Genomic DNA, 22,462 nt, shown 5'->3' on the forward strand with positions numbered 1-22,462 from the left:
GGAGTGGAGAGGCCATCCTGTGGGTGGAGCTGGGCTGCGGGAAGCTCGACGGGGGTGGAGACGCGGGAGGAGCTGGGCCGAGTAGGGGGAGGAGCCAAGCTCCGAAACGAGTCGGGCAGAGCCCCAGCCAAGTAGGTGAGCGAGGACCGGAGCGTAGGTGGCACAAAGCTGAGGCCAGGAGGTAGGGGAGGAGCAGGGCGTGAGTGGGGAAGGTGAGGGAGAGTCGGGGCTGGAACAGGAGCGGGGTGCAGGTTGGGGAGGATTAGGGTGGAGCTGGGGAATAGCTGGGGAGGAGCTGGGGGAGGCGGTGCCAGGGGAAATCGCGGAAAGATAAGCTGAGGAAGAGTGTGGTATAGCAGGAGAGGAGCAGCTTGAAACGGGGAGAAAGTAGGGTAGCGAGAGCTCAGGGAGGAGTGGGGCGGAGCTGCGAGAAAGAGCTGTGGTAGAGGGAGGAGCCGAGTCGAGCCAGGGAAACGCAGGTGAGGTGTAGCTGACTGTGGGGTGGGCTGGGCTGGAGTACGCGTGTCGCCGCTGAGGAGGAGCTGGTTCGGGGTTGGCCCATGGGAGGAACGGGGTGGGGCTTGGGGCGGAGCTTTGGGGGACGGTCTGGGCAGGGGTGGAACCAATGGGCGTGCTGGGTCGGGCTAGGGAGGGGCTGGTCTGGGTAGGACGTTCGCCTAGAGCCTAGTGGTGCTTGGGAGCGTGAGCTGGGGGAAAGCCGCCTGGAGCTGTGGAAAAGCGTTGGTCGGATGAGCTGGCGGAGTGCTTTGGGGCTCGACAGGATTTGAGTGGGTGTGGAGCCAAGGGAGGAGCAGGGTGAGGCTTGGAGTGGCTGGGCGGCGGTGGAGGCACTGGAGGAGCCGGGCGGGGCTTGGGAAGCGGGCTGGGGCGAGCTTAGGGGACAGCGGGTCGGGTCGGAGGAGGAGGGCCAGGGAGGAGCTGCGCGGCGGGAGGCGGGGGCTGGAGCCCTGGAGCCTGGGACCTGCGCAGCGGGTTGGCTAGACCCGCCCAAGGACTGAGGCCCGCAAGTGCCCTTTTTCCTCCTAGGATGTAGGCGTCCCGCTCGCTCCGCACCGGTAGGCAGCGAAGTGGCAGCCCCGTGGTCCTCAGAGACCTAAACCGACCCTCGGGATGGAGCCCGGAGGACACGCATGCGGGGAGAGGGCGGGATCTCTAGGCTGAGTCCTGCACCTCCGGGCTGGGCGCCCAGGCCTCTCCTTCCTCCAAACCACCCTGGGACGGCCGGCGGGGTCCCGAGGGATGGTCTTTAGATGACCATTTTTGCAGGGGGGAAGGCAAACCTCCACTCCTGTTTCCTGCTGCCCCTGAGACCTGACACGTCCCACACGAAGCCAGCTCCCCATCAGAGCGGTTTCCTGGCCTCTGCCTCTGTTAGGGGCTCAACCCCCTCACTGCGGCCACGCTTAGCTCTTTGGGCTCCCTTCCCTCCGCATTTCCTTGATGACCACGTCCTGTGTCCCTGCCTCCCAAATGCCTGATGAGAAGAAATGCTGCCCTTCCTCGTCCCCACTGCTGCTTGCTGAGTTCAGGCCTCAGGGTCTGGGCTGGTGCTGTTACCTGAGCCTCTCCCCTGGCTCTGATACCTCTTGTCTTTCCTCTTTCACCGCAGTCACTTACCCAAAGTACTCAGTTCATCACAGGTACGTCTTGACGTCCTGTGAGTGAGATACCACCATAGGTATCTTTTACGAAGCACAGGAATCTCTTCTGTCCCACTTATTTCCTCACCCTTTCCCCCAAGTGAAATCAGCAGTTGTTACAGAAAACCGGAAAATATGGACTGGTTTGCGGATGGAAGAACCAATTGGCACTCCGAGGTTTTGGATGGTGGAGGTTTATTTTACACCGGTGGGCTCAGAGGAGAGTGATATCCAAAGGTCTGAGCCCCAAGGACAGCAGGGTCATGTCTTTTATACATTTACTACAAAGCTAAGGGGGAAGTCAGCACCCAGAAACTGTTGCAGTAGGAGCTATTAGGTCACTATAGGTATATTCAGGATGCTAGTTATATTTTAATTTATTTCTGTAAAGGTTACCCAGGTACTGTATTGTAAACTAATGGTCTTCCATGAGTATGATTAACAAGCCGCTCCATCCCAATCCTAGTGGGGGGATGCATTGTTACAGTGTTTTCATCCCAAGCACCTAAGCACCTTTGTGATTCCTTTACATTCTTGAAGGCTTAACAGAAACTTTGTCTCCTTGGCTACCTACCAAACCCAGAGAGGGGGAGGGACTTGAGAACTTTCTGAATATTTCCTCATCACAATGAGAAGTATAAGGACCACAGAATCCTTAAGGAAAACAGGTTTGTGGACAATATTCTATTTGGGTATTTCCTCAAAGCTGGAGCCTTTCTCACATGAGACAAGCAGATTTCTAATCCCTGTCCAGCCCTGTGATCACAGCCTCCCCTGTGGCATAACCATGATCTTAAAACACAACTGCCCTGGGGTTGCCCTGGCTCCTAATGGTTGGCATTCAAGTGTCTGAACCTCCTCTGGCTTCAGTTTGCCCATGTGTCAAACATAGATAATAAAAACAGTCCTGGCCTCATGGGGTTACTAGGAGCACTGTATAGACCTGGGCTCAGCCATTACTAAGCTTCCTGAGGCTGTATTCAGTCCATGGCTTTGCCCAAGGTTGCCTTCTCCTGCTTTCTTCGTTGTAGGCACCCTTCTATTCTCACAGCCTGGACTCTTCCCCAGTCTACAGTGTTCTCAAGGCAGATGCTGTCCCTCCTCACTTCCTGTGTCCTCATGAAGCTTCCCATGTGAACATGGCTTCAGGGCCCACTCCTTCCTGACAACCTTTCGAAACCTTGTCTATAGTATTCTTTTTGTATAAGCTTCTCTTGGGCAGTTTCTGTTTTCCGTGTGTATGTGTGTTCCCTGTTACCCCAGCTAGACTGGAATCCTGAGGATAAGGACCCTGCCCAGTTCACCTTCTCATATTGTCCCCAGAGCCTGCTTCAGCCAGGGGAGACACTGCTTACTGCTGATGGCTATAAACTGTTCAGTTTGAGTCATCCAGCATTCATCAGCTGACTTCCATGACAGTGACTCTAATAATGTTGGATTTGGCAGATGGGTGAGATGGGCCCTGCCCTGCTGTCAGTGTGTGCTAGTTGGGTGAGAAAGGCAAGTATGTCAGCAACTCTCATTTGAGGCAGGACTAGACACAGTCCACAGAAAGAACTATCTGTGCAGTGCTATGAGACTTTAGAAGAGGCCAGTTAGGATGCATCTCACTGGAGATCAGAGGGAGGCTTGCTCTGAACTGTGCAAAGAAGAATAGGCAGGGTTTTTTTTTGTATCATTAATATAAAATCACATGAGCAACATTGTGGTTACTAGATTCCCCCCATTACCAAGTCCCCACCATGTACCCCATTACAGTCACTGTCCATCAGCATAGTAAGATACTATAGAGTCACTACTTGTCTTCTCTGTGCTATACTGCCTTCCCTGTGCACCCCCCTATGTTATGTCTGCTAATTGTAATGCCCCTTATTCCCCTTATCCCTCCCTTCCGACCCACCCTCCCCAGTCCCTTTCCCTTTGGTAACTGTTAGTCCATTCTTGAGTTCTGTGAGTCTTCTGCTGTTTTGTTCCTTCAGTTTTTTCTTTGTTCTTATACTCCACAGATGAATGAAATCATTTGGTACTTGTCTTTCTCTGCCTGGCTTATTCCACTGAGCATAATACCCTCTAGCTCCATCCATGTTGCTGCAAATGGTAGGATTTGTTTTCTTCTTACGGCTGAATAGTATTCCATTGTGTGTTTGTACCACATCTTCATCCATTCATCTACTGACGGACATTGAGGTTGCTTCCATTTCTTGGCTATTGTAAATAGTGCTGCAATAAACATAGGGGTGCATATGTCTTTTTGAAACTGGGCTCCTGCATTCTTAGGGTAAATTCCTAGAAGTGGAATTCCTGGGTCAAATGGTATTTCTATTTTGAGCATTTTGAGGAACCTCCATACTGCTTTCCACAACAGTTGAACTAATTTACATTCCCACCAGCAGTGTAGGAGGGTTCCCATTTCTCAGCATCCTCGCCAGCATTTGTTGTTCCTAGTCTTTTCTGTGTTGGCCATCCTAACGGATGTGAGGTGATATCTTATTGTGGTTTTAACTTGCATATCCTTGATGATTAGCGATGTGGAGCATCTTTTCATGTGCCTGTTGGCCATCTAAATATCTTCTTTGGAGAGGTGTCTGTTCATATCTGCCACCCTTTTTTTAATAGAGCTACTGCTTTTTGGGTGTTGAGGCATGTGAGTTCTTTATATATTTTGGATGTTAACCCCTTGTTGGATATGTCATTTACAAATATGCTCTCCCATACAGTAGGATGCCGTTTTGTTCTGCTGATGCTGTCCTTCGCTGTGCAGAAGCTTTTTAGGATGATGTAGTCCCATTTATTCATTTTTTATTTTTTTTCCCTTGCCCGAGGAGATGCATTCAGGAAAAATTGCTCATGTTTATATTCAGGAGATTTTTGCCTATGTTGCCTTCTAAGAGTTTTATGGTTTCATGACTTACATTCAGGTCTTTGATCCATTTTGAGTTTACTTTTGTGTATGGGGTTAGACAATAATCCAGTTTCATTCTCTTGCATGTAGCTGTCCGGTTTTGCCAACACCAGCTGTTGAAGAGGCTGTCATTTTCCCACTGTATGTCCATGGCTCCTTCATCATATATTAATTGACCATATATGCTTGGATTTATATCTGGAGAATAGGCAGGGTTTTGCACATGGTGATAATAGGAGTCCACTCTTGAGAGGTCACTTTAGGCTGGGAGGACAGGAGATCAAAGGTGACAAGGAAGAATAACCTAGGCAAAGGATGTGGATCAAGGTGCTTCCCACCACTTATCTCTTTTGGTCCTTGAATCAACCTGGTGATGTAGGTGCTGTTAGATACACTTGACAGTTGAGGAAACCAAGAACACAGAGGCTGAGGGACTAGACTAACCTCACTTGGCCAGGGGGAGAGTTGAGACTCAAACTTCGGATTGGCCAAGCCAGAGTCTGTTCGGCTGCCAAACATGTTGGGAACACAGGGCATCCATTCCAAGCCTGCTGCCAAGGCTGTGGGCCTGCTGCCCTGAGTTATGTTCTGAGGTGGGCTGGCCCTGGGCCCAGTGTGTGTTCTTGCATCCTATCTGCCAAGCCAGACACTATCCTCAGGGACCACTTCGGCTCCTTCCAGCTTCAGTGAAGTGTGATTCAAGGACTTGGAGTTGTGTTGCTCCTGTGAGCTGGTCCACATTTCCTTCAGATTGCAGGAGGGACTGTTACACTTGAACCAAAAGAGTGTGCATTCCCACAGTATACTTTATGATGGCAACCAAAGGGTCAACTCCATTTACTCAGCCGTGGTGGGTGCTCTCTCAGGTAAAGGAGAGGCTGCATCAGAGTGAGATTAAGGGCCTGCTGTGCTGCACAGCTCTCCAAAGGCACCATCCTTAAATTTTCATCCCTAATACCGTAGTTGAGGACTGCCAAGTCCAGCATATACATTTTACCCCCACACTTGAGAGTCCTGCTGGTAGATTCTCCAGAATGACCCAGGGTGCAAGAATCCCAGTCAAGTCTGTCACTTGCTTCTGGGGATCTGTGTGGTCCAGGGCCATGTGACCTCTGTGCTGCCAATCCCTTCCATATACATCCTCCTACTAGGACAGAACAAGGCTTAGGTAGGGGTCAGTGGGGAGGGGGGAGTGCAAGTGTCATCTGTAGCCACAGCAGGTCTGCTCTGGGTTTCTTCCCCCTTTTAGACATTTCAGTGCTTACTTGTGTCCACTTATCCCTTCGTAGCGAAACTACTCAGAGTACATCCTATTTGTAAATGACTGCTATTCATATCAAATTCATTCTGAAGTAGTACAGTTTCCCTCTACAATACCAACAAGACCACAGCTTTAAGCTGCCTGTACACTAGCGAGTGAGAAGAGGTGACAGTCGGTGTGTAAGGCGTGTTCCTGCTGTATGCAAGGTACTTCCACATGGCTCCAGGGCTCATCTCTGCCACGGGAAAGCAAAGGGAACATTCCTACAAGGATTTGCAGTTCACAGCATGCTCACCCACAGGTCCCTGTGCTGTGGTCTGGTGTAGGAAGAATGCCTTTCAAAGTCCTTTTCCTCATCCTGGTACCACACTGGACTCTCCCAGGTTCCTGGAAGACGTGATCATTCTCTTTACGTAGGTGAGGCAGCTGAGAGAGCAGAAGTGATTTACCTCAGCCCACACAGTGATTAACTGAAGCAGGACTTGACCGGTCCTTCTGACTCCCAACTATGGTTTCCGCTCCCTGTATCCAGAGTAGAGGGTGGAACGTGCTCCCTAGAAGGCCGTTTCAAACTGGGGACACATTTGATGTTGTCACTGTACTGGTTGAGAATTAATTCAGTCTTGGCCAATTCAGGAGGTTGTCTTTCTTAGCTGTCTCTGGTTCCTGGAGTGCTCAGATCGATTCTGTGCCTGCCCAGTACAGTTCTCTTTGCCTGTGCTTGAAGAAGCCCGGCTCCTCTGCACTAGCCCCTCCTGTCCATTCAGTGTCTACCAAAGCTCATGCTGCCTTCTCACCTCAACCTTTCCTGTTGGGAATATTCTCAGTATGCAGTGTGTGCTGCTATAAACACAGCCGTAGGAGAAAGACAGCTCTGTCATTTGGGTACTTTTGTTGTATCCCAGCTCAGGCTGTCCTTGAATTCCTAGGTTACATGCTGGTCACTCATTTCCAGGTACTCGGGGAAGCTAGAATCCATCCTCATTTCCTTACCTTCTGGTTATGCATTCTCTCTTTTACCTCATTATCTGGGTCCCAAGCCTTTTGTCAGCGGTTTCTCTTCTGTAACTCTCCATTCTACTGTCTCTATCGCCCTTGTTCATACGTTGGATGGCATTGCAGTGGCCACGAGCATATTGGGAATCTGTCTAAGGAGATGTTAAATTGGGATACATTTTGGTTGGATTTGGAGAGACATATTTAAGGGGCTCATGACCAGTGGTGCCAGTTTGAGTCACTGCTAGCTGCCCTCTATTGAAATAGCATCCAGGAATACTCCTTACTGTGCCAGTGCACCCAGGGCCAGGACAATTGGTGTGAGGCTAGAGAGTACGTCGTGATGTCTGTAGCGCTTGGTGCTTGAAATTTGTTGGCCGTGGAGGAGAATCAAGGTTCACAATGTACAGAGCCAGAAGCAAGTTTCCAGAAAAGTCTTCTGGTCATGAATCAGATATGTACAATCAACAATCATGAGCTCTTTCCTGTTGGGAATATTCTCAGTATGTAGTGTGTGCTGCTATAAACACAGGGTTAACATTTGGATGGGGGTTGTGGGAAATGGCACTTTTCAGAATTCCTGTGATTGTGGTGTACTGACCTGTATCAAAACTACAAACATTGAGTAGTGCAAAAAAGAGTTAATGGAAAAGACCTGAGACTACCGCCCTTTAGAAAGGCCTGCTTGTAAGGTTGGCCCGTCAGGGACATCTGGGAAGTTGACTCTCAAGAGTGTTGCCAGTCAACACAAAGCTGAAAAGGGTGCTAACTGTGCATATGCTGTTTATATATAAATGTAAATTATGTGGTTTATGCTGAACACCTGCTGCCATTCTGGGAGTCTGAGATTTTGGTGCATTGCTAGGCAGGGGGTGGCTTATGTGACCAATGCTGAATAAAAAACCACGGACACTGGGTCTGGGATTCTCTGGACAGAAACATCATACCCATGTCATTGCATTTTCATTGCTGAGGGAGGAAGAGTGGTCTGTGTGGCCCTTCATGGGAGGGAGAGAGCAGAGGAGTCTGCACGTGGATTCCTCCAGGCTCTGCCCATTTCTTTTCCTGTTGTGATCTGCCGGTGTGTATTTACTGCATTGCTATAATAAATCTCAGCTGTAAGTACAGCTATATATTGAGTTCTGTGAGTCTGCAAGTATAACAGACAAAAAAAGTAGGATTAACATATTACAGAGGTGTACCAAGCAGTTAATAAAAAATGCTTTTATTTGTTGTCACTTTTTTTTCTGAATTTTGAGTTGTGTTTAACATTTGTCAACTTTTTTAAAAGTCTTCTGGTCATGAATCAGATATGTACAATCAGCAATCATGAGTTCTTTCCTGTTGGGAATATTCTCACCATGCAGAATATTTTACATATTCACTTACACATTTTACACATTCACTTTTGTTACCAATTTTTTATTGGTAATTATGTATTCTTATCCTTTAAGAGGGTCTTGAGTGTTAAGCATCAGGTCCCACAAAACCTGGGTCTGCCTCTGTCATGGCTCCAAGACTTTACCTTTTGTTGATTTTGTTATTGTCACCCCGTATTTTACCAGGGGGACTTAAAATCCAAAGAGGGAAGTCCAGCTTACTTGGCAAAACCAAGACAGTGTCTAGGTCTTTCAATTCCCCATTTATTGCGCTTTTCTCTCCATTGCATAAAGTGTTCTTATGATTTGTAAACAGTGGTCATCGTGCATTGGACATAGACTGGATGGCCCTCAGGAGACTGCATTTGGAGTCCCTTCTTTCAGTGGATGGTAATCTTGAATGAGTCCTTTCTCTTAAGGGACACATTTTCCCCTTTTGCAAAACAAAGGGGCTGGACTGTATACTCTTTAGAGCCCTTTCTCTGATGTTCCCTGAGTTTGTCGTTCTAGAAATGCTGGAATCACACAGTCATTGAAACCATCCATCTTCTTGTCCTTGGGTCTTCCCCATCTCTAAAATGGAAATGAAATACCTCCCTGCTGGTTGTTGTGAAGCCCCTGGCACCATTCATGATATAGCATATGATCAAAAGTTGCTTCCATCCTTCTGTCCAATCAGGAGCAAAGAATTTCATGCATAATTCTCACTTCTCCCCTTTGGAATCAGAAGTTTTATTGGCAAACCTAAATTTTTAAAAGGAAAGAAATGAAATATAGATATATACTGTGCTTTTAAAACATTTTAAATGGAAACATAATTTGCAAACAGAAAAAAATGCATTTTAAGTGAATAAACTAATGGGTATTCAACAAAGGTAACACACCAGTAACCAGCACTTACATTATGAAATAGAACTTTGCAAGAATTCCTTTGTGTTCCCTCCAAATCACTATTATTGTCCTAAGGTAACCACTCTTTTGGCTTGTAACATCTATGATTACATAAAGGGAATCCCATATTATGTACTTTTTTATTGTCTGGGTTCTTAATATTGTTTGTGAGATTCCTCCATGTTGTTGTGTGAGCAGTATTTCTTTTATTCTCTTTGCCATGCACAATTCCATTCTATGACTATACCATGATTGATTTATCCATTCCACTGTTTGTGGACATTGGTATGGTTTCCAGGTGTTTGTTATTACAAATAAAGCTGCTATGAACATCCTTGTATTTACTTTCTTCGGCAAATATGTATTTTTGTTGCGTATATGTTTACAGGTGAAACTGATGACTTAGAGGGTGTGCGTATGTATAATTTTAGCAGATAGTGCCAAATAGCTTTCCAAAGTGATTGTAGCAATTTACACTACCACCAGCAAAATGTGAGTTCCAGTTACTCTCCATCCTGGATAGCACATGCTGACATTTAGGTGTGTGTAGGGGGATCTTATTTTGGTTGGCTGGTTGGTTGGTTGGTTTACATAGAGCAAACTTAGGCAGTGTACAATTTCAGACTTTGCACTGAAGCACAGAGCTATGTATCCAACACCACAATCAAGATACAGAAGAGTTCCATGCCCCTCCAGATTGCCTTGTGCCACCTGTTGGTATTCCAGTCTGCCATTCCCAAACCATGGCAGCCACTGGTCTGATACCCATCATTATTTTTCTCCATTCCTGTAATGTTTGCCTTTTTCAAATTGTCAAGTAAATGAAATCATGCATGTAGTCTTTTGGGTCTGGCTTCTCTCACTTAGCAAAATGCCTTTGAGATTCATCCATGTGGTTGTGTGTAGCAGTAGCTCACTCCTTTTCATTCCTGGTTAGTAGTCCATTGTCTGGATGTACTGCACTTTATCCATTGACCAGTTGAAGGACACTTGGTTTGTTTCCAGTTCTTTTCTGTTATGAATAAAAGGTTTTCTAAATATTTGTATACAGTTTTGCCACACTTTTGCAGAGTGGTTGTACCGTATTTTTGCATTCCCGGTGGCAGTGTATGAGACTTTGAGTGCTCCACATCTTTACCAGCACCCCATATTGCTAGGTTTTTAAAACTTTAGCCATTCTGAGTTATGTAGTGGTATCAGGGTTTTAATTTGCATTTCTCTGATGATAGTAATGTTGAGCATCTTTCCGTATGCTTATTTGCCATCCATATAACTTCTTTGGTGAATTTTCTGTTCTGATCTTTTGCCCATGTAAAAAATTGGGGTGTTTTCTTATTGTTAATTTAAAAAACTTTTTATTTTGAAATAATTATAGATTGAGAAGAAGTTGCAAAGAAATGTTCAGGGAGGTCCAGTGCCCCCTTTGCCCCGCTTCCCCCAATGCTAACAGAGTACAATGGTAAGGCCAGGAAATTGATATTGATACACTCCACAGAGCTTATTCAGATTTCACCAGTTACGTATGCACCAGTTGTGTGTGTGTGTGTGTGTGTTCTATGCAATTTTATCATGTGTAGCTTCATGTAACTTCTACCACAACCAAGGTAGAGAACTGTACCATCACCACATCATCCTCATACCTCATAGTACCACTTTATAGCCTCACTCACTTTTTACCCCCTATGCCTTACCCTTACCACTACTTTGTTCTCCATCTCTGTAACTGTGTTATTCCAAGAATGTTGTATACATGGAATCATACTGTAGGATGTAACCTTTTGATACTGGCTTTGTTTTTCAGTCAGCATAATTCCCTGGGAGGTTCATTCAAGTTGTCGCATGTATCAACAGTTCATTTCTTTTTATTGCTGGAGAGTATTCCATAGTATGGTTGTGCCAAAATGTAACCATTCACATATTTTGGGAATTTCCAGTTTTTGGCTATCACGAACAAAGCTGCTATGAACATTCTCGTACAGGTTTCTGCACTAACATAACTTTTCATTTCTCTGTGATAAATGCCCAAGAATGCAATTGCTGGGTCACCTGGTGAATCCATTTTTAGTTTTTAAAGAAACTGCCAAACTAATTTCCAGAGTTGCTGTACCATTTTATATTCTGATTATCAACGAATAGTGATCCATTTCTTCAGCATCCTCACCAGCGTTGATGTTGTCACAGTTTTTTATTTTAACCACTTTCATAGGCTTGTAGTAATATCATTGTAGTTTTAATTTGCATTTCCTTGAGGCTAATGATGTTGAATATCTTTTCCTGTGCTTATTTACCTCTGTACAGCCTCTTCAGTTAAATGTCTTTTCATGTCTTTTGCCCATGTTCTAATGGGATTTTTTTTAATGTTGAGTTTTGAGGGTTCTTTATATATTCTTGTTGAGATACAAGTCCTTTGTGGGTTATATAATTTGCAGACTTTTCTCCCAGTCTGGAATTTGTCTTTTCACCTCCTCTACAGTCTTTCACAGATGAAAAGTTTTCGTATTTGATGAGGTACAATTGATCAATTTTTGCTTTTATGAGCCATTGTTTAAATCAATTGGCCATCTTTGTGTGGATCTATTTCTCTGTTTTCTATTCTGTCCCATTGATCTGTGCGCCTATACCTCCTCCAATAGCACACTTGATTATTGTTATTGTTGAACTTGGAGAGTTCTTTATATGTTTTGGTTACACGTTCTTCTTCAGATATGTGATTTACAAATAATTTTTCCCTGTCTGTGATTAGTCTTTTCATTATCTTAACAGTATTTTTTACAGAAATCTTTTATTGATTTCCAGAATAGTATGAGAACATGCTTTTAATAAGATTGTTATTCATTAAAATTAATTGAAGTTTTGTTTTAATGGCCCACAATATGATCAGTCTTTATGAATGTTCCATGTGCAGTTGAAGAGGATGTGCTAGGTGGAATTTTTTTATGTACATCAATTAGGTCAGGTTGGTTGATAGTGCTGTTCAGGTAATTTATAGTCTTACTAATTTTCTGCCTACGTATTCTGTCAATTATTCAGAGTGGAATGTTAAGGTGTCCAGTTATAATTGTGTATTTGTCTTTTTCTCCTTCCAGTACCATCAGTTTTTGTTTAATGTATTTTTAAACTCTGTCAAGTGCACACACATTTATAATTTTTGTATCTTATTGGAAAGTTGATCTATTATGTAATGTTCCTCTTTATTTCTGATAATACTCTTTGTTCTGAAGTTTTGTATGATGCTACTCTAGCTACTCCAGCACAATATTTTGCTATTTTTGCTTTTAGACAGCTATGTTTTTGATCAATGAAATATAAGAAAAATGTACTTATTGTGCTTTCATTTACTTCTTTTTAGCATCCTTGATTTGTTTGTGAAGATCCGTGTTTCAGTGTAATATATTCCTTCAGCCTGAAAACTTCTTTAAGATTTCTTGTATAGTAGGACTACTGGCTCTGATTTCCATCATTATTTTTGTTTTTCTGAGAAAGTATTCCTCTGTCACTTTAAAAATTAGCCTTATGGAGATATAATTTACACATTGTAAAATTCACCCTTTTAAGAGTACACTCCAGTGATATTTAGTGAGTTTACAGAATTGTGCAGTGATCACCAAATCCACTTTCAGAATGTTGCCATTACCCTTGAAGATCCCTCATAGCATAAGCCAGTCACCTCACACTTCCAACCCAGGTAACCATGCGTCTGCTTGTGTGGTTTTTCCTGTTCTCCCCACCTCTATTTTTATCGAGATACAGTTGACATACCTTACCATATCAGTTTAAGGTACAGAAATCTGCTTTCTGTGCCTATAGATTTGCCTTCTCTAGAATTTCATATAAATTGATTGATGAAATATTGAGCCCTTTGCATCTGGCTTCTTTCACTTAGCATCATGTTTTGAAGTTCATCCAAGTTGTAAAATGTATCAATATTTTGTTCCTTTGTATTGCTGAATAGTATTCCATTGTGTGGGTGTACCATTTTTTATCTGTCTAGTAATTGATCAATATCTGAAGTGTTTTCACTTTTTGGCTGTTGTGAATAATGCTGTTATGAACATCTGTTTACAAGTCTTTATGTGGACATATGTTTTCATTTTACTTCTTACCTAAAAGTGTAATTGGTGGTTCACATGGTAAGCCTATGTTTACACTTAAAAATTTTTTTTCATTCAGTAAATTAAACTATTTTTAAAAGAGGTTGAATAAACTACTGAAGATACAATATTTCCACAATACTACTATTTTGTTCAAGGTGATGATTTTAAAAAAATGTGAAACTACTCCCGTGTTAACACATTATTACACCTTTTACATCAGAACTAAAGTGCTTTGTGTTTTACATTTTAAGGAACTAACTGCCAAATGCTTTTCCAAAGTGGTTGTACAAGTTTACATTGTCAACAACAATGGCATCTTAATTTTTTGATGATTTTTTTTTTTCGGTGTGGAGTTCTGACTTGCATGATTTCCGATGAAAAATCTGATGTTATTCTTTGCTTTTTTTTTCTCTCTGTCTCTATGTAGTGTTTCTTTTTTCTCTGGCTGATTTCAAGGTTTTCTCTTAGCTTTTGTTATCAACAGTTTGAATATGATATGCAAAGGGGTGGTTTATTGGGGGCTCTGAACTTCTTGTATCTGTGGTTTGGTGTCCATCATTTAAATTTAGGGCATTGTTGCCTATTATGACTTCATAAAAATATAACAACTAAACAAAATTAAGTGATTTCCCATTCTCTTGCCTCCCTTCTGGAATTAAAATTATACTCAGACTGTTTTATATTATCTTAGATATTCTTTTCTGCTTTTAATCTCTAGTTTTTCTCTTTGTATTTCAATGTGGTTGATTTCTGTTGACTGATCTTCCAACTCACTGATTCTTTCCTTGGCTGTGTTGAAAGTGCTGGTGAGCCCATGGAAGGTATTGATTATCTCTGGACTGTGTTTCTCATTTCTGGCATTTCCATTTGATTCTTTCTTTGAGTCTGTATTTTTCTGCTACAAGTACCTGCCAATTTGCATGGTACCCAGCTTTTCCATTAGAGCTTTTAAACGTGTTAATCCTAATTATTTAAAATTCCTTGTCTGATACCTCCAATGTCTATTTCATAGCAGATGCTGGTTCTGATGATTGCTTGTTTCTTGGGAGTATAACGTTTCTTGCCTTGTTATGTGTCTGTTTGTTTGAAGCTGAACTTCTTATATAGGACAGTAGAGACTGAGGTAAATATTTTTTATTTGGATGAGAGTGAGTTTTCCAGAGCAATGGATTTTCAACATTAAGCTTTATATCTTCCCTGTACACTACTTCAGATGGTTTCTTTGCATGCTCATCATCCTCTTCTGGCCCTTTCTTAAGACTATTCTGCTATTACCGGTTACTTGAACTTACTTGCTTAGTGGTGTGGGGAATTGGGAGGGGGGCATTTTCTTTGTATGCCTCAGTCTCAGGGATCAAGTCCCTTGGTCTCAGGACTGTGTCCTTCCCAAGTCTTTCACCCCTCCCCTTGGGTAGTTGTGGGCGCCACGCACATTTCTGCCCTTCTCCCAGGAGCAGAGAGTAGTGCCTTGACCTTTCCTTGTCCCAACTGAACTGCCTTTCCACCAGTGCCCTAGAGGTGGTGGAGTTTGTTGTCAATTCCTCCACAGGGAAAAGCATCTTTTTCCTTCTCTGGGAGACAAGGGAAATGCATGGGTTAAAGATTCTTATCCCTTGCACATGGGTCATGTTCTTCTCTCCAAGGTCTGCATTTCAGTGATCCATTCTTAGGGCTCTTTCTGATCTTTTCTGGAAGTGAAAGCACCCAGGAGAAAGAGCCTGCGAGAGGGTAAGGACTCCCTCAGTTTCTGAGGCCCTCAGAGGCTTCACTCTGTCCTTCACTGACTCATCAATACTGCTAGCTGAACTCCTCTTACTGGTTTTTGTGAGCTTACTCCAGGTAAGTGAGAGCTCACATAGCCTCTCCTCCTACAGGGATTGTGTCTCCCAGATTTTGGGCAAGTTTTCTGCTCTGCAACCTCAACTCCCCAACATGTTAGAAAACACTCATGAATCATGCATTTAAAGTTAGTCTGGCTTGTTTTTCTCTTAACTATGGGAATGTTTCTTCCAGTTTACTGCATCCCAGAGTGGAAGCTATCTCCTGGCTGATGACTTTTAGATTTCTTTGATCCCTAATTGCTCAGCCCTTCAGACCCCCTGTAGTTACTCATATATGGGAGTATGCAGAACTCTTCCTCTTGTGGCTGTTGTTCTCAAAATAATCTTCTGAGCTACATTTGTAACTACATGTTGACTATTTTGGGGTGCTCCTAGTTGCAGGTATTTCAGATACCCCTATTGGTTCCTTCTGCTTCCTCCTAACAGATGCTGATACTATACTGTCTTGTAGCTAATAGTGGACTATCTCCACCTGCTCATGTTTTGCATTTCACCCAGTTTTGCTGTAGATGTCGTTTATGGGTTTTTGTTTTACTATTCTGGTACTCTGTTTTAAATGGGTGATTCAGACACGTTCAAGAACTATCATGCCATCATTGCCACATTCTCCCAAAAGTCTTATCTTCTTCTTCTTTTGTTTTTAAGGTATCATCGATATACACTCTTATGAAGGTTTCACAAGAAAAGCAATGTGGTTATTACATTCACCCTTATTATCAAGTCCCCACCCATACCCCATTGCAGTCACTGTACATCAGTGTAGTAAGATGCCACACATCCACTATTTGCCTTCTCTGTGCTATACTGTCTTCCCTGTGACACCACACACACCATGTGCACCATCATGATAACCCTCAATCCCTTCTCCTTCCCTCCCCACCTGCCCTCCCCCACACCTCCCCTTTGGTAACCGCTAATCCCTTCTTGGGTTCTGTGAGTCTCCTGCTGTTTTGTTCCTTCAGTTTTTTCTTTGTTCTTTTACTCCACATATGAGTGAAATCATTTGATACTTGTCTTTCTCCGCCTGGCTTATTTCACTGAGCATAATACCCTCTAGCTCCATCCATGTTGTTGCAAATGGTAGGATTTGTTTTCTTCTTATGGATGAATAGTATTCCATTGTGTATATGTGCCACATTTCCTTTACCCATTTATCTACTGATGGACACTTAGGTTGCTTCCATTTCTTGGCTATTGTAAATAGTGCTGCAATAAACATAGGGGTGCATCTGTCTTTTTGAAACTGAGAGGTTGTTTTCCTTGGGTAAATTCCTAGGAGTGGAATTCCTGGGTCAAATGATATTTCTATTTTGAGTTTCTTAGGAACCTCCGTACTTCTTTCCACGTGGTTGAACTATCTTGCATTCCCATCAGCAGTGTAGGAGGGTTCCCCTTTCTCTGCATCCTCACCATCATTTGTTGTTCCTAGTCTTTTCTGTGTTGTCCATCCTTTAACTTCTTTTTTTGAGAAATATTTTTGCTAGGTATAAAATTCTAGTTTGACAGTCATTTTGTTAGATGTTTGGTTAATGCAGTTCCAGAATTCAGTAACTATCTTGAGGAAAAAACCAGCAGAGTTTTGAGCTCTTTTCTTCCTTCTCACCAGAGTCCTGGTTCTTTAAATCTATTAATAGCCCCCCTACCATGAGACCAGGCAAAGCTTTGCTGGTTTCTCTTCTCTTAGTAGAGACACTCAGTCCAGGCCCTTACTCACAGCCCCACCCATTTTTCTCATGCCTAGAATTAGCAAACATCCAAAGGAAAAAGGTGGCTCTAGAGCATCAATGCCTCTGGTTTCCTATTTACCCCTGGCAGGGCCTGCAAAGAACCCTTCTGCTAACGTGAGGACGCATCCTGCAGGCCAAGGCCACCATCCTGCTGACACCCGTCAGGAGCAAGTGGGGACGCCATCACTCCTCCTGACACCTGGCCTGGCCTCCCAGGATGGACCTCAGGGGCAGATATGCTTGGGGTCCCCCGTTTCCTAGACAGGGTCCGTTCAGTCCTCACCCACGTTCCTGGGCACCCCTCTGTCCACCTGAAGCCACACTCCTCACACCACGGCCCTCACCTCTGGAAGAGTCCCCACAGCAGGGGACAGGGAACACCTCATGTGCCTATAGTGCTCTGGGGCCTCCCAACACCACGCCCAGGGGCCCTGCCGCCCTACCTGTTTGGGGTCTACGGTCCATAGGTGTTCCTCAGGGTCCTCACCTTGCCTCCCATTTGGATCCGGTCCTCCCCTCTGCCGACCCCAGGCCCTGCTCCTTATGCAGTCCCCAGTCCCGAGATACCCGGACGAGGAAGTCAGGGCCAGCTGCATAGGTTCTGAGCACCCTGGAGCTTCCCAGGCAGACTCTTTTCGGGGGCCCAGGATCCCTCAGTCCTGCCGCGGGCTCCTCATCATGACTTCCCAGCAGGGCCTGGGCCCTCCTGTCCGATGACCTGAGGGCCTGCTCCTTAAAGCCAGTCCCAGTCCCTCTGAGGCCCGGAGGAGGAAGTCAGGGCACACCACGTGTAATCACTCCACCCAGGGGCCTCCCATGGCTGACAGGCAGGGGCGGCTCCTCTGGGGCCCCTTCCCCTCCTCCCTCAGGGTCCTCACCACTACGCAGCAGGCATCCTCTGAATGTTGACTGGGCCTGTCATGTCCGAACAAGGCACTCAGTGCCCTGACACCCACCTGAGTGACGTCTGCGGCCGTCTCAACGGGTCACCAACACGGGGGTTCCCTGGGTAGATGAACCTGTCCGCAGTGGGCTCTGGGAGCACCCTCAGCCCTCCCTCCCTGGCCTCCCGTTGACTCCCGGTGGGTCTGTGTGACCCCGCCCTTAGCCCACCTTCGTTCCCTCAGACCAAAGCCTTCATACTAACGATTCAAGATGGCGCGCGGGGACAAGGGCGTGGCATGCGGGTGGCAGTGCCCAGATGGAGGACCCTCCCAGGGCCTCTTTGAGCGACGGCATGGCCCCCCTGGAATCTTGGGCGGGGGCCCTCAGGCCTCCCCAATGGTTCTACCTGGAGTGCTTGCGCATGACCTGAATCCGGCGTCCAACACCGAGGCCGTCCCGTCTCTCAGGCCTCCCAGGCGGAAGACTAATGACGTCACATCTGGAAGCCCGGTCAGAGGGTCCCCTGGAGGCTGCCGGGAGGAGCGCACAAGGATTCCGGGGGAGGGGGTGTCCTCGCTCCTCCCTCTGGGCCTCCCTTAAACTCTGCCTTCTCCCACCTGCTGCGGCTCACAAGGCCCAGGGCTCTGCCTCCCCAGGTCCTTAGTGGACGTGGTGTGGTGGTGGGATGGGGGAGGTGGGGCAGTGGGGGGAAGAAGGGGGGATGTGGGGGGTCGGATGTTGGGTGCATGGGGGGAGGTGTGGGAGTGGGTGTCGGGAGGTGGGGGGGCAGAGGTGGGGGGTGGGGGAGCTGTGGGGCAGGGTGAGGAGTGGGGTTTGCTGGGGGTGGGAAGTCGGTGGATGGGGGAGATGGGGGCCAGTGTGGGGGCGCGATGGTGAGAGTTGTGGGTAAGTGGCTGTGGAGAGGTGCAGTAGTGAGGTGGTGTCTGGGTGGGGTGGTGACAGTTGGGGGATTCAGGGAGGGGTGTGGGAAGACAGGGGCTGTGAAGTTGGGGGACAAAATGTGGGGTGGTGTGCAGCGGGGCGAGGGTTTTGGGGAATGGGGATTTCGGTGGCTGGGGCGAGTCGGTGGTGGAGGGAGGGGGGGAAGAGGCAGTGGAGAGGGGTAGTAGTGAGGTGGAGTGATGGGGTGGGGGAGGTGCGGCAGTGGGGGGAGCGGTGGGGGTATATGTGGGGTGGGATCTTGGTGCTGGGAGAGTTCTGGGGGGGTGTCAGCAAGGGCAAGTGGGTGGGTTGGAGGGAGCTGCGGGGAGGGGCAAGTGGTGGGGGGAGCTGGGGTTTGGGAAGTGGATGGGTGGGGGCGTTGGGGACCAGTGTATGGGTGCGGTGGTCAGAGGAGGGGTGGAAGGGGCCGTGGGAGGTGTAGTAGCGAGGTGGCGTGGGGGTGGAGTGAGGAGAGGTGGGGTAGGGGGGAGGATGTGGGAATCTAGGCGGTGTGAATTTGAGAGTGCAGGAGGTGGGGTGGTGGGGGACAGGGGGAGGGCTGTGTGGGGTGGGAAGTTAAGTGGGAGCAGGTATTTGGGGTCTGGTGGCCAGGCGTGCTGGTGGGAGGTGGGGCGGAAGATGCGGTGCAGAGGGTTAGTAGTGAGGTGGGGTGGGTTGCCTTGGTGACCAGACTGATGACTATATCCGGAGGACCATCCTGGACTCTCAGGGCTGCCGGCACGTCGGAGCAGCTTCCATGAACACCGGCGTCCAGCAACTCCAGGAATCGGCAGCTGAAGTCCTGAGGCACCTGTCCTGAGGTCGCAGAGCCACGGAGGACCAGGCTGAGCCAGGAGACAAGGTGTGACGCCCGACCTAGATGTGTCCCCAGGGCTCTCGCATACGGGACAGGTCCCCTCAGCCTCCAGTCCCAGATCCTCGGGCTCGGTTGGCACACCACCAGGGCCCCATCATTTCATCCTTCAGGTTCTGCATGGACAGACTGCCCGCCCAGCAGGGGAGACCCTTGGGAGGCAGGAGCCCACCCCCAAATCAGAGCCCCAGGGTCCCCGATGCCCACTTCCCCACCACCACCCCTGCAGGCTGCCATTCCCCTGAGCAGCGTCAGTATGCCTCTGGGCGCAAGGAGTGTGCAGTGCCCATTGGAGGAGGCCCAGGAGGAGGCGAGAGAAGGCCAGGGCCTGGAGGGGGCCCAGCCCTCGCCCCAGGCTGGGCCAGCCACCCTGGAAAGTGAGTCACATGCCCATAGCTCCAGCAGCCATGGGGACGAGGCCGCAGGGGATGCCAGGGCCTCTCTCCAAGATGCGCTGCACAGGAAGAATCTGCAGCTGGTGGCCTTCCTGCTCCTCAAGTACCGCGCCAAGGAGCTGACCACGAAGGCAGAGATGCTGGAGCTGGTTGCCCAGGATCACCAGGACCCCTTCCCTGTGACCTTCAGCCAAGCCTCCAAGGATTTGCAGCTGGTCTTTGGCATGGATGTGACGGAAGTGGACCCCAGTGGCCACTCCTATGTCCTGGTCCCCACCCTGGGCCTCACCTGGGATGGGGTGAATGAAGAGCAGCGCCTGCCCAAGACTGGCCTCCTGGCGCTGTTCCTGGGCGTGGTCCTCCTGTGGGGAGGCCGGGTCCCTGAGGAGGAAGCCTGGCAGTTGCTGAGTGCTGGGAAGGTGTACCCTGGGAGGGAGCACCTCGTCTATGGGCAGCCCAGGGAGTTCATCACCGGGGTCTGGGTGCAGTACCTGGAGTACAGGCAGGTGCCCGACAGCGATCCCGCTCGCTTCGACCTGCTCTGGGGCCCCAGGGCCCACGCAGAGGCTAGCAAGGTGCAGGTCCAGCAGTTTTTGCTCAGGCTCCTAAGCAGGCCCAGGGCCACGTGGGCTAGAGCCTCTGGGCTCCTGTTCTTCCCGACCCCATGGAAGTGGGTCTTTGTTTCCTCTGGCACGTCTTCCTGTTGCTCCTTTTCATAGAAAGGGGGATTAGCTTCAGCATCTGTTTCTGAATGACAACCACCCCCCATGTGTGCGTTCTTGAGCCATTTCACCAGTCAGTGCTACGTTGCTGTTTTGTAGACACATGGGGACACCTTCCATCTGCGTTTGTGATCCGCAGCCAGGTCACATGGCACCGGCCTCACCAGTCCCTCAGAAATGTGATGGAAACTAGCAGTAAAATGGATGGTGCCCAGAAATGGAGAAATAAAAGTATAGTTGGTTAATTCTTGCTCCTGATTCCTTCTGGTGTGTCATTTTACAGAACTAAAATACATACACATACCTGAACGTGCTTCCTGTATTCAAGAAATGAGGAGAAATGTAAGGCCGGTAGCTAAGACCCCTGCTCCCTGGCTCAGGATTCCCAGGCGCTCCCTGGGCCTCTGCTCACTTGCAGACCCTGTGTTAGCAGTGGGGTAAGGACACCCCAGAACCCTGACTGAGCAAGACTCCGTGACCCCTCTGTCACCCACCCTGCAAAACCAACCGCAGGGCCACTTCTGGGGCCCGGGGGGAGGGGGCCCAGCAAGGGGGCTGTTCCTGTGGGCACCCAGGGCACCAGGACAGAGGGCCCGAAAGAGGGGGCAGCAGGCAAGGACAGCCACCCACGCAGGCCCTGAGGCTGGCCCCAGGCCATGGGGCCCGCCGCCCAGGGCTGGGCACTTTCTCCATGGCTGCAGGGCTGTGCAGAAGCTGTGGCAGGCCAAGACCGACATCGCTTTCCCCTCGCGGGGCTGTCCTTGGAGCCCAGTCAGCAGTGCTCTGCGGGAGTCGCCTGGGTGGGGGGTCGGGGCCCATGCGGCGTTAGCACACACGGAGGGTCATCTCTGGGACCTCTGCAGCACTGAAGTGCAAACCAGTGTCCTCTCTCAAAGGGCCCTGCGTTCGGCAGGTACCTAATAAGGACCATCTGACTGGTGCCCACAGGCCCCAGGGTGGAATTCTGGGACTGAGGAGGCTTGGTCGAGGGAGGCTCAGACTACATACCGCCTTGCTTCAACTAGACGGGAGACAGCGCCGTGGACAGACACACTTCCTCTTGGGAGGACGAGAGGAGCCTGATGTCCAGGATTCTCAACCCCATTCGACATACGGTGACTCTGGAAACAAACAGCATCAGTCAATGGCCCTGCAGAAGACTTAGGCCATCAGCGGGCCTAAACCATCTCAAACCAATTCCTGCTCTCTGCGGAACGCGGGGCTGTGGTTTCCCAGGGCGTCCCCTTCTCTCTCGTTTCTCTCCCGCCAAACTGTCGAATCCAGCAGTGGAATGGCCTTGCGTGGTGAGGAATCCCCATCACAGAGGTGGCAGGTCCTGCAGCCATGACAGGCACTTAGGGGTGGCCCAAAGGTAGCCCCTCAGCCATGGGGTGCTGCATGATTTGCACACTGAGAAACCCGGGAGGTGCAGCAGCAAGGCCCACCAGAGGCCTGAAAGAACTCGTCTGGGTGGAAGGCAGTGGACAGCCAACTAAGGGGAACTCATCTGCCCAGAGAGTGACGGGCGCCTGGGCCCCTTCAGGCTGACTGTGGGCCGGCTGGCCTGCTGCCACGTCCTCTTTGAGGACCGGCGCAGTGGGCTCAGCTGCCATCCCAAGGATGGCTGGAGGAGCAGAACTGCTCCTGGCCAGGGCAGGCAGATGGTCAGGCTCTCATGTGCTTGGCAGCTCCTGGCCGTCCTCCTTAGAGGAGGGAAAGCCATCTTGCAGCTGGCTGGCTGGAGGTGCTGGGGTGTGGGGGTAACTCCCAGGGCTTCCTGCTGCCTCACCATCTGCCTCAATGAGGATTTCACACCCATTCTCCTCTTCGTCTGCACAAGAAGGTGAGGGCAGTCTTTCTGAAACACGGGATGCTGTGAACTATACCTGAGG

The 22,462-nt window shown here is 48.2% G+C and overlaps 2 protein-coding genes across 4 annotated transcripts in view; one reads left to right on the forward strand and one right to left on the reverse strand.

The window, feature by feature from the left end:
• Window positions 1-22,462, reverse strand: part of LOC118924005 (protein EOLA1-like) — a 214,213-nt gene that overhangs the window by 5,760 nt on the left and 185,991 nt on the right. The window lies entirely within an intron of this gene.
• LOC130681903 (melanoma-associated antigen 1-like) lies at window positions 94-21,176 on the forward strand. 3 transcript variants are annotated; one of them, XM_057495703.1, is made up of 3 exons: window positions 94-135; window positions 19,310-19,441; window positions 19,683-21,176. In XM_057495703.1, exon 3 carries the CDS (start codon window positions 19,710-19,712, stop codon window positions 20,565-20,567), a length of 858 nt encoding a protein of 285 aa, XP_057351686.1. In that variant the 5' UTR covers window positions 94-135; window positions 19,310-19,441; window positions 19,683-19,709; the 3' UTR covers window positions 20,568-21,176. The 3 variants fall into 3 exon arrangements, 2 of the variants coding, with proteins under 2 accessions (XP_057351686.1, XP_057351685.1); XR_008995178.1 differs by having other exon boundaries at window positions 102-181; window positions 20,670-21,176; XM_057495702.1 differs by having other exon boundaries at window positions 102-181.

The sequence above is a fragment of the Manis pentadactyla genome, chromosome X, assembly GCF_030020395.1.
Source record: "Manis pentadactyla isolate mManPen7 chromosome X, mManPen7.hap1, whole genome shotgun sequence".
In the NCBI taxonomy this organism is placed as follows: Eukaryota; Metazoa; Chordata; class Mammalia; order Pholidota; family Manidae; genus Manis; species Manis pentadactyla.

Excerpts from the sequence above, each read along its gene's own strand:
- LOC130681903 (XM_057495703.1), top strand. The coding sequence starts at position 19,710 with ATGCCTCTGGGCGCAAGGAGTGTGCAGTGCCCATTGGAGGAGGCCCAG.